The sequence below is a fragment of the Rhizophagus irregularis genome, chromosome 10, assembly GCF_026210795.1.
Source record: "Rhizophagus irregularis chromosome 10, complete sequence".
Classification (NCBI taxonomy): domain Eukaryota; kingdom Fungi; phylum Glomeromycota; class Glomeromycetes; order Glomerales; family Glomeraceae; genus Rhizophagus; species Rhizophagus irregularis.
In genome coordinates this window covers 3821891-3834308 of record NC_089438.1, presented here as the reverse complement: position 1 = coordinate 3834308, position 12418 = coordinate 3821891, and the positions used below count along the sequence as shown (strand labels likewise).

General features: G+C 25.3%; 2 protein-coding genes across 2 annotated transcripts; one reads left to right on the top strand and one right to left on the bottom strand.

Annotated features, from left to right (window-relative positions):
- Nucleotides 1–1036: 1036 nt before the first annotated feature.
- On the bottom strand, nucleotides 1037–3027 carry OCT59_002306 (uncharacterized protein; the record flags this gene model as incomplete). Its single annotated transcript, XM_066144415.1, has 5 exons — nucleotides 1037–1737; nucleotides 1822–2527; nucleotides 2619–2660; nucleotides 2730–2930; nucleotides 3010–3027. 5 exons carry the CDS (start codon nucleotides 3025–3027, stop codon nucleotides 1037–1039), a joined length of 1668 nt encoding a protein of 555 aa, XP_065995579.1.
- A 6076-nt stretch (nucleotides 3028–9103) lies between these two features.
- OCT59_002305 (uncharacterized protein) lies at nucleotides 9104–10568 on the top strand (the record flags this gene model as incomplete). Its single annotated transcript, XM_066144414.1, has 8 exons — nucleotides 9104–9117; nucleotides 9189–9217; nucleotides 9296–9402; nucleotides 9472–9565; nucleotides 9640–9839; nucleotides 9917–10094; nucleotides 10162–10320; nucleotides 10387–10568. The coding sequence occupies 8 exons, from the start codon at nucleotides 9104–9106 to the stop codon at nucleotides 10566–10568; spliced, it is 963 nt and encodes a 320-aa protein (XP_065995578.1).
- Between the last annotated feature and the right edge of the window lie 1850 nt (nucleotides 10569–12418).

The window sequence follows — 12418 nt, the reverse complement described above, 5'->3', positions numbered from 1 at the left end:
AAGTATTACACTCTAAACACAAATAAGTATTAAGACCACAATCTAAACAATAACAAATGGCAGGTGAATTACATTTGAAGCATTTGGAGTCCTTATTAATTGCATTATTTTCTATCATAATGTCAAATAATTTTGGTGAGATTTTTCTCCAATTTTCGGACAAATTTTTTTGAGCATTTTTATATGTATTTTTAGCAGAACTATAGTTTTCATCTTCTTTTATAATATCAATATCTATCCATTCATCATTGTTTCTATCTTCATCCACTATTTCAGTAGATTTATATATATTTTCAGATAAATTTTTGGCTCGATATTTGTTACTTCCTTTTGCATATCGATTAATAACTACTTTTTTTGCATTTTTTTTATTTGAAGAAACTAAATAAGGCCTGTAACTAATTTTACCTAAAAATAAAAGATATTAAGTAACAATTTAAATATATTTCTTTAATAACAATAATATAAATACCTTTTTTATTCAAATTTCCTTTATTCATATTAAATATGTAAAAAGAATAAATTTACAAAAAAAAATTTTTCGGGATTGATCAAACTAAATTAGCCAATTAGACTACTTGCTGCAGATCAAATCTATTTATAAAATAAAAGCAGATTAGCAGATATTACCATAAGTACCTTATAACACTGCCTAATACCTTAGGTATAAATCAATTTACCAGGTTTAAAACATTTAATTAGATCGGGTGTATACATACATCCTGCTGTATTAAACAAATTTAATGTACGAAAGATTTCATTCAACTTATAGTAATGGTTTAATGGTTTAATATTCTTAATTTAAGAAAATAAAAAAAATCTATATATTATGATATTTTGGGTCGGTATTAAATATAGAAGCTAAAATGGGCCTTTTAAGCAATGCACGGTAACTTTAATTTATACTGAACTATTACTTTAAGAATCTTTTATTTCAATAATTTTAATAATATTTAGTAAAGATTTTATAATAATTCCCTACTTCAAAAAAAAAACAATACAAATTTAACTAAAAATTAATAAATGCTAAAACTCATTAATCTAGTTCCATTATTTCATATGCTGACAATTTATCAAATAAAATTTTTGTATTTAATGGTCGTACTCCTTCATTTAAATTTTCTATTGAATTGATATCAAGTGCTTCCATAAATATTTCATAAAAATGGTTGGTGGATTCAAAATCAGATACGTGCATTCCTACTTTAATTATCTGATTAAAGGATATTCCTGCACTAACGATATGTTGTAACCTCATTGCACTTGTTTTAAAACGTTGTTCTGAACGTTCTGAAATGCCTTCTTGAATACAAATAATCTCTTTTACAAATGTCCTTTGTTTACCCTTCTGATTTGGAAAATTTGATTCTGCCACAACATTAATTTCATTATAAATATCAATCAAGGACATCCTATGATAAAACTTGAATACATTGAACGCTATTCCAATTTTTTCTATTTGGTTCTTTTGGAGGGCCCACTGCTTGACTCTTTGTATACCACTTGTTTTATCTATAATCTTAATTGGTTCAGCAGTTAAAAGATTAAGGGAGTGCGTTAAATTATTATTTTGTAAATCCGATTCATTAACCATATCTTTATCTGCCAATTTTTGAACTGGTGAATCATGAGTATTTGATTGAAGATCATCCATAACTAGTTTTCGGAGTTTTTCACCAAATTTTTTGAATTTCTTCTCTTTTAATTCTTTAGCTTCAAGGTTTTTTTTTGCTTTATCTATTGATTTAAGAAATATAATAGATTATATAAATATAAATTAATAATAATTATATTTATTAGTTCAATAAAAAACAGAAATACCTTCAGTTTCTTCATTTTGTATATTGTCATTTTCTACATCAATCTCCATAATTTCTACATCTTCGTCCACTTCATTTTTATTATCTACATTAATTTTTACAACTTCTATGCTTTCATTTACATTATCTCTTACTTTCTTTCCTTTAATTAAAGAGACAAATGATAATGGAACTGATGTTGAAGATGGTGATGGTTGAATTAATGTTGAGAACGAAGATGAAGATGAAATTAAAGTTGGGGACGACGATAACATATCATTTTTCTGCATATATTCGTTGATTTTAGCGATCCATTTTTCTATTAAACATTTAAAATCTTTTAGTTTTTTCCATTCTGCATAAATAGGTAGAATATCAGCCCCCCATTTTATATCCTCTCTTGTAGGTTGTTTGATTTCGTTATTATATCCAAATTTTTTGTGGCATCTGGAATTTAATTTCTCCCAAATTTCATCAGAATCATCTTCAATTGATTGATTAACGGTATTTAAATCATTATTTAAAACTGTAATATAATCTTCTAATTTAAAAGGTTTAGAAGAAGATGATATAGACGGGGATGACATTGATGGCAAATTATTAGATGCAGTAGAAGTTGTAGATATGTTATCAACTAGACTAGTTTCGTTATTATAATTATCTGATGATACGACTGTTGAAAATGATCCATCAAAACGCGCCAGGGTTTCAAACTTCTTCAATTCAGACTAAAGTAAATTTTAATATATTAAATAAAATTTTAATAAAATGTAAATTTTAAAATTAAAACACATTTGTATTATATATAACACTATTTACCAGCAAATTATTATTTTCAGCTTTAAGTGCTTCGAGTTTTTCCTAATATGCATATAAAAATATAAATATAAATTATAGAGAAAAAAAAGAATTTAATTTTAATAATCTTACTTCTAAATTTTCATAATAATTATTATCCTTCAAATCGATCATCAATCTATCTTTATGTTTTCCATATATGACGACAGCTGTACGATCGTTGATGACAGAAATGTTTTTAAGGCGGCCTTGAAGTTTATTACGAATAAAAGATAAAGCTTCTGAAATTTTTATATTGTCATTATCAGATAATGATAATGAAACTTTATTGTCCTTAAAGTTAAATAAATAAACATATTAAATACATTATAAATAATTTTATTTAACTATAATAACTAAAAGTACAATTTACCTTTATATTATTTGACATTGTAAAAGTTTAAAATTTCGTAAACGTTAAAAAAAAAGAAAAATAGGGATTGTTTATGTTATTTTATTCTAGTACATTTGTAATTAATTATTTTTAGAATTAAACGCGTAATGGTAAAATGTTTTACTATTTTTAGAATTAAACGCGTAATGGAAAATGTTTGAAATGTTTTCTATACTATTTATAGAATTAAATGACTTAAACGCGTAATGGGAAAATGTTTTACTATTTTTAGAATTAAACGCGTAATGGAAAAATGTTTAAAATGTTTTCAATACTATTTTTAGAATCAAACGCGTAATGGGAAAATGTTTGAAATGTTTTCTATACTATTTTTAGAATTAAACGCGTAATGGGAAAATGTTTGAAATGTTTTCTATACTATTTTTAGATTGTAACTCAAAATAGAATAATTACTTTAATTACCTGTTAAAAATTATAGAAAACTTATTTATAGTTTGTACTCCGATCAAATGGGGGCTAAAATAATAAAAAAAAATCTATACATTTTATTTGAATTTTTTTAATTAGTAACTATAATACAATTTAAATTACAAAGGATTATTTAATCATAAACGGTCAATTGAAAATAAAATGTAATATATCATCAATCAAATTTAAATTAATGATTACTAAATAAAAAAAGATAGTTATAGGGTTTTTGTGTAAAAATTATTTTCTTGTGCAAATTTATATATTAAATCAATCACAAAAATGATGCAAATTTATTGTGGCATAAAATTCTTCATATTAGGCGAAAAAATTTAACTTCATTTGCGATTATTTTTTCAAGAAATAAATATTACTGATTATCATCATTGCAGCAGATTTATAAAGATTTATGAAATTTGGAAAAAGTCCTGCTGCGCCCTTGGGAATTAAAATTGACTTACAGAAATTTTTCCTAAAAAAATGTCAAATAATGATGCGCCTTTAACACTGGAAAAAAAAATTTTTAAAGCTCATTTTTGACTGTTCACTAATAAATTTGGGACTTAAATAGAAATTTGGTGATCAAACATATAATTAATTTGACATGACAGACAAATTTTGGGGTATTTCATAAATCTGCCATGATGTTAATTTTAATTAAGTTGTTATATAAATATTATATATTTATTATGAAACTGAATATTAAACTTTTAATAATTATTTTTATATTTATTATAATCAAATAAAAAAATTCTGATTTTTCGATTTTTCCAATAACTTTTATTACGTCATATTTTGTATTGATTGTCTGATTTCACATGGTATAAAAGTAAATTTGGTTTCGGCTTTTAATGATTATCCTAATTAACGCTAATTAAATTGTTAAAATTCCAATTTTATTTTAAGATTTCTTTGCAAATATTTCAGTACTCTACACCTGGCTTCTATCAACTATTTATAATATAATCCAGTACCATCATTTATTATAGCTAAATTTGAGATAATCAAAATCTTTACTTGTATAATAAAACATGAGACAATAGAGAATACTGTATAAATGAAATATAAATTTAAAGTTTTTCAAAGGGTGCCATTAAACAAAGAAGGTAGACACTTATAGGAGATAGAGCTTTTTCTTTAATTTAATTGTTTTAAAGAAATGTTTCTGAAATTTCTTATTTTTTTTATAGAGATGCCAGCACGCAAAAAATAATAAAGCTCCAGATATTAGTGGGAATGTGGGATTCCATATGACTATTGGAAATATTGTAAAAATTTAACAAAAGGTTTTTGTTAGGAATAATTAATGAGGGTATGGAGTGTGGAGTAATTTTAGGAGAATGGAAAAAAGGTCTAATTTATCCGACTGGAATCAAGATTTGAAATTGATACAACCAATTACTTTAATAGAGACAGCGAGAAAATTATTTTTGAAAATTCTGGTAAATGACTAAGTAAAATTCTAACGAAGGAAAAATTTTGATGGGGACAAATTATGAAAGCTTTAAAAAATGATTTTATATGAGAAAGATTTTATGGGTTAAAAAATATTTACGATCTGCAACTTGAAAGTTTAAGTAAGAATGTTATTTATTTAGCAAATGGTAATGAAAAATTGAGTACTTTATTTAAAATCAAGATAATGCAAGAATAAATGAGATTGTGGACCGCAGTGTGCATAGGAGATATAAATGGTAAAGCAATAAAAGGACGCAATTGTTAGATTAACGATGCAATTAACTTGTTGAAATCAGAAACATGAGTTTATGCAATCATGAGATTTTAGACGAAAATGCAGGGCATAAGATTAAAGGTGGTAATATAGAGATAATAGATCTATTACCTGATTCAGAAATTTAAAGAAGTGCATTATCACGAAGAAAGAAAGAAATTCTCTTTTTAGAACAATTATTGGAAGCAAATCAATTTAGAATAATGAAGTGGAAACATGTTTTATAGGAAATGATTTGAGTTTTAGAGGTAAAATACCTAATTGGTTTAAGATTGTAGAAAACGAAGTGAGAGAAAATAAAGAGATGAGAAATTTAATATAAAAATAAAAATTTTGATAGAAATAATATTCATATGAAAATTTTTGATGAAAATGAGAAAGTGTCAAGAAATAATTTAATAACATGGAATGATGAAAAAGGATTTCCTATCTTTGGAGAAGATAGGAAAAAATCAAGAAATAAAAATTATAAGAGGATAGGGATACATTGGATCATGATAAATGAGAATATAAATATAGATGATTCACCTACTTTAATTAAATGTAAGGGTTGTAAAAAGAATATAGGTAAAAAAAAATATGAATAAAGAGAGTAAAATTGAATGTTTAATTTATTTAAAATGAAGAAAGTAGGATTATTAGAAAACGGAACGAAGGTTGGAATATCAAACCTTATGAGACATTCCGAAATATTAAAAATAAATGATCTGGTGGAAAAATATTTAAGAGAAGAATAAAAAGAATAAAGATTTAATACAAGAATTGAGATGATAGATAATTTGGTTAATACAAATAAAAATCTGATAGAATTTTAAAGAATAGTATTTTAGAGAAAGACGATTTTAGTTTTAGGAGGAAGGTAAATTTTTTAATGATAGAGGTTATGAAACTAAAAAGTAAAGTTAAGGAAAATGGGAAAAAATCGATTGAATATTTAGTAATGTGGAAGATAAGACATGAAGAATTCGTTACAAAGAATGAGATTAATTTTAACAGAAAATTTAAAGTATTGTTTGAGAATGAATACAAAATTTTATTAAGATGTTTGATAATAGGTATCATTTTATTAAATAGTAATAGCGAATTAATTTTAGGTTTAGATGGGAAATTTTGTGAATTATCAAAGAATTATAGAAAATTTAAGTACAAGACGAAGGTTAGATAATGAATACAATATGGAGTTATTGGTAATAGAAAAGTTTTGATCGCAAATGAATATAAGAACGATTTCGTGTACGGAGAAGGAGGCGAACGATATAAAAATATGTAAAGAAGAAATGGATAAATTCTATTGCAAATGAAAGAAAGCAAAAATGAAACATATATGATAGACTTTAATGAAGGGGGATTAGTGACCAACGAATTCAATTTATATTGGAAATATAATTTGATTTTAGGAGATTTAAGGGGATGGCGAAAGAAAGTTTCAGAAGTGATATGGAAGAACGAAATTTTAAATAGTAAAAAGATTGAAGATTTATTTTCCTATAATTACAGAAATAAATTCGATTGGGTAAAGTCTTTAAAATTTATAAGCAATGGAACAAATTTACATTTTGGCAATGTGCGCAAGAGGACACAAAAGAAAGAGCGTATAAAATTAAAAATTGGATAAAAGAATTACTAACATATAGTGTACTTTTTAAAAGGAAAATATTTGGATTGATAATGATACCTGCCCAAGATGCAATAAGGAAGAAGAAGATTGGTATAATTAATGGAAATGTGAGTGTAATGAATTTTCTGTAAGAGAAATTATAGAGAATTCGATAAAAAGTTGGAGGATGAAAAAAAGATTGATGATTCGACAATATTATGAGATATTAATAGGATTTTGTTCAAGTATTAGAAAAGCCTACAAGAATTTTATTAGGTTTTAGTAGAGAATGGGAGATGCTTAGAGGATTATATAATAACAATTTCAATCTTATTTTGAAGAAAAAGAATACAATATGATTATAGAAGAATTGTGGTGTTTTTGTTATGAGAATATAAGATTGAAAATATGGGATAAAAGATGTAAAGATGTAGTGGCGATAGAAGAAAAGAAGGATTTAAAGAAAGGTGAGAAAAAGAAACGTAAAAAAGATCAAAAGAGCAAAAGGAGGAGGTAAAGCGAGAAAAAATACAAAACAGCAGATAATATAGAAAAAGATAAAGAAAAAATATAGAAAACAATATTAGAAATAATGGAAGGTATATCAATTACGAAATCATGGGGGTATTAAAATAAATTAGTATAAAAAAATTTTTTAGTATAAAATGCTTTTAGTTATAGAAGATAATTAAAATTTTTAATTATTTTTTAGTGTTTTAAAAATTTTTTTATGTAATCTTTTTGTAATTGATAATAAATGCATTATTAAAATTAAAAAAATAAAAAAAAGGGATAAGTGGATTATAGGTGATGGAAGTTGGAAAAGAGGTGTGATAATTCTGGGCGAGTGGTCACTAATGAAAGTTTCGTTTGGTTTTAAACACATTTCCGTATAATGGAAGTTACTTGTAATCTTACTTTAGTTAAATTTTAGTTTTCTGTTAGGTCTAGAGTTTTTATATATGTTATGTGTGAAAGTTTTTTGTTTTTCTTTTTTTATTTTGTATTGTTTCTTTTGGGTTGAGTGACATCGATTATATATTGTTGTTAGTTCTTTTTGCACGCTCAGGTATATATAATTATATATGCTCTTTGTATTTAAATAGACTGGTTTGCTATAGGGTCATGTGCTTTTTCACATGCCTCTAGGTATTTCTGACGTTAATATGTATATCTATGGTATTGTTTAATAAAGAAATGCAGTGCAAATTTTTTTTTAAAAAATAAAATATGGAAGGTTGTTATAGAAATGGGCCAAAGACCTTAGTAGTCTTAACAATAAGAAAGAAATTATGTTATTAAAATAATTAGAACAGCTATTTGTAACTAATATAAGTTAACATCAATTGGCCAATTTTGTTTATGATAATTCGTAATGAAACAAGTGTATCAAAATCATCAACTAATGCGATGGATACTCAAATTAGAGCTTTTAGGATCAAAAAGTTTCTTTAAACATTGCCAACATATGAAATATTATATCAAAGGAAAGTTTTTGGAACTTCTTCAGAGAAATGTATAAGATGTAATGAAGAAACAGAAACATGGGATCATACTACTATATAGTAGCATTGTAACAAGATTCTTCTATTAATTTATGGATAGATGCAGTCAATGTAATTACAGAAGATAATAAAGAAAGAGAAAAGCTTTACAACATAGTAATGTTAAATCAAGATTATTTACATTAAGAATTTACTATATGAGATAATGCGTGGACTTTCTAACATCAAGATTTGGCAATATAAACATTGTAAAGTAGATGATTCAAAGATGTTGAAGATATGTTGTGACTTATATTTGACGTATATATATGAAAAAATTTGGAAAATGAGATGTCAAGAAGTAGTAAGTTCTGAGAAGTCTCAAAGCATAGGTGAATTGGATTAAAAGATAAGGGGATTCTTGATTAGAGAAGGATAAAAGAAGTGATAGAGAAACAGAGGAGTTAAGTATAAATAATAAAAACAAAAAAATTCAGAAAATAGTAAAATTATTAAAAAAATAAAATGAGAAAATATTAGAAATGGTAATGAGTTAAATACCCTAACAGTGAATAAGTAAGCTTTCTAAAAATTCAGTAAAGAGAAGCAATTTGATAAGTTAGTAATTAAAAGTATGTCACCAAAACTTTGAATCATATTTTTTTCGTTATTTATTGTACAAATGATTGTTTGTTTGTTTCAGGTGATTATTAGCCAATCATAATTCTTGATCAAAATAGCTGACAGCCAATTAAAATAACATTTTCATGCTTTTTTCATCACAATCTTTTCATCTTTTTGATCATTTAATCTCTTTACACCCATCTCATAATGGATATTTCAACGTAAAGTTTTTTTGATATACTGTTTAAAAATTATTTACCTTGTATTAATATCTCATATCTGATTCTTTTAGTGATCAACTTTTCAAAGAAAAAGGCGATGGTAATTACAATATAATGTTTTAAATATTAAAATACTTTATACTTTCAGTTTATATTTAAGTTAATTAATTTAATTTAGGTCTTACACAGGAAAAATATGAAAAGATTATTGCTTTACAACAAAAACATGATGCAGAAATCCAAATGTTATCTGATGAATGCCAACTTGAGCTAGCATTTATAAAGGTTAAAAATTTTGAATACAATTCAAAGAATAATTTATTTTGATTTGACCAAATTTTTTATAAATTATAGAGTATCATGAAAGATAATCGAGAACCAGCACCAAAAAAGACTCGCAGTATTAGTTCATGGAATACATTTCAAACTGAATGGTTCAAAAAAAATAGTATGTTCTATAAATATTATTGGTTTAATTTATCATAAAATATTTACTTATTAAAAGAATTATATATTTACTAGAAATTAAAGTTACTACTCCAGGAGCTCAAAAACAATGTGCTGAAGAATATGCATTGCTTAATAAAGAACAATTGAATTCTTTTAAAAACAGAGCTGAAGAATTATCTGAAAATAGATTCAATAAAGAACCAAAATTAATAGAAAGTATAAGACTTCGCAAAGCTGAATTAAATAAACAAATTTGTGAAATTAGAAAATTGGTATGTATATATATTATTAGATTATCAGTTAAAATATAAAATTCTATATAATTAATTATTAAATGCTTGATTTCTAGTATCGAACTTTACAAATTACCTGTGATGTAGAATTTTTGACACTTGTGATTCCTTTAAGCAAAGAATTGAACATCTCTTATTTTGGAACTCCAGTTGGTGAAGAATTTTACAAGTCCTGCTTAAAACTAGACGAAATTCATAACAGTTTTTATCATTTTTCTTGTTTAAAAAAATCAGGTATAATAATATTATTTTATACAAATGTTATAAAAATTAACTAACTTTTTATATTATTCTGTATCAGCTAAAAATGAAATTATTAAACAAGTTACATTTCAAAAAGATATAGAGGATATAACTATGATAGAAAGTGCAGATGATCAATTATCTATTATTGATAAAGAATGTCCAAATAGTAAGAATGCACGTGATAAAGTTAGAAAATATTTACAAGAGAAATTTAGTAAGTAATAATTATAATTTTAAATATAATGGAAAGTTAATAATAATTATACTTAATTAATTATAGATTTGATAACAAAAGAAAGAATACCCTATAAAAATTGGTATAACCAAACTAAATATACTATAATAGGATGGCCTGAAGATGTTTTATTCTGTAATTATTCTGATTTAAGTACTGAAGATAAGAAAAAGATATTAAGTAATTTAAATAACATATATTTTAAGATAAATAATTTGAGTGAATAGTAGAATAGTTAGCATTATAGTTGGTAATAAAATAATTTCCCCAGTTCTAGAACTGGTTATTATGGTCTTTAATCCAAGGTTATAAATTTTTCATCCAATAAAATGATTTAATTTCATTATCATATAATATTAAAATTTCATATTTCAAATTTCATATCAGTTTATTACAAATTAGATATAATTAAATAATGACTGTTAAGTTATGACTGATAATTTCATTGTCTTTCTGATTAAGTCAAAGCTACATACATATAGCAAAATAATTTCAGTTTTATACCAGTCTAAAGAACAATCTTTAAAATGGCTCAAAGGCTGATTTGATCCAGTTCTAGTTAAAAGACTAGTTTTGTTAAAACCAGACTGGATCAGAACAGAACAGACCAATTCATTATATACCAGTAAGCTAATTGTACATTTTAAATCATGTATATTATCATTATATAAAAATTGAAATTAAATATATTAAACCATATGCAATTAATTAAAGAACTTTACAGTTGAATTTGCAACTTATTTAATACTTAAACTCTGGACTATAATTTTGATTGGATAATTAAAAATACTAGTACTAGCTAGTAAAAAAAAATTTAAATAAGCAACTAAAGTTATACAGTCAAAGCTCGTCATAGTGAACTTTCCGTTCCACTATATAATTTTTTCCTTTATTTTTAAACTGAAGTCCATCATAGTCCATCATTTATTGCAGCGGATTTATGAAATTTGGCAAAAATCCTGCTGCGCCCTCAGAAATCAAAATTGACTTACCAAAACATTAAGCTTTTTCCTAAAAAATGTCAAATAATGATGTGCCTTTAATACTGAAATAATTGGTTAGATAATGGGAAAATTGGTTAGATGCAAGATTTAAGGTACAAAAAAATTTTTTAGAACTCATTTTTGACTGTTCACTAATAAATTTGGGACTTAAATAGAAATTTGATGACTAAAATAATACCTCATCTAATATTTATTTAATTTGACATGACAGACAAATTTTTGGGTATTCTATAAATCCGCCATGATGTATAGGGACATTATTGTCCTAATTTTTAAACTAAAGCCCAACATAGTCCATAATTATGAGAATATTATTGTCCTCATTTTTAAACTGAAGGGTCTACCATAGTCCATAATTATGAGGACATTATTGTCCTCATTTTTAAATTGAAGGCGCATCATAGTCCATAATTATGAGGACATTATTGTCCTCATTTTTAAGCTGAAGGCGCATCATAGTCCATAATTATGAGGACATTATTGTCCTCATTTTAAACTGAAGGCGCATCATAGTCCATGATTACGAGGACATTATTGTCCTCATTTTTAAACTGAAGGTTTATCATAGTCCATAATTACGTTAGGACATTATTGTCCTCATTTTTAAACTGAAGGTCTATCATAGTCCATAATTATGAGGACATTGTCCTCATTTTTGAACTGAAGGCGCATCATAGTCCATAATTACGAGGACATTATTGTCCTAATTTTTAAACTGAAGGTTTGTCATAGTCCATAATTACGTTAGGACATTATTGTCCTCATTTTTAAACTGAAGGCACATCATAGTCCATAATTATGAGGACATTATTGTCCTCATTTTTAAACTGAAGGCATGTCATTGTCCATAATTATGAGGACATTATTGTCCTCATTTTTAAACTGAAGGTCTATCATAGTCCATAATTATGAGGACATTGTCCTCATTTTTAAACTGAAGGCGCATCATAGTCCATAATTACGAGGACATTATTGTCCTCATTTTTAAACTGAAGGTTTGTCATAGTCCATAATTACGTTAGGACATTATTGTCCTCAAGGCACATCATAGTCCATAATTATGAGGACATTAT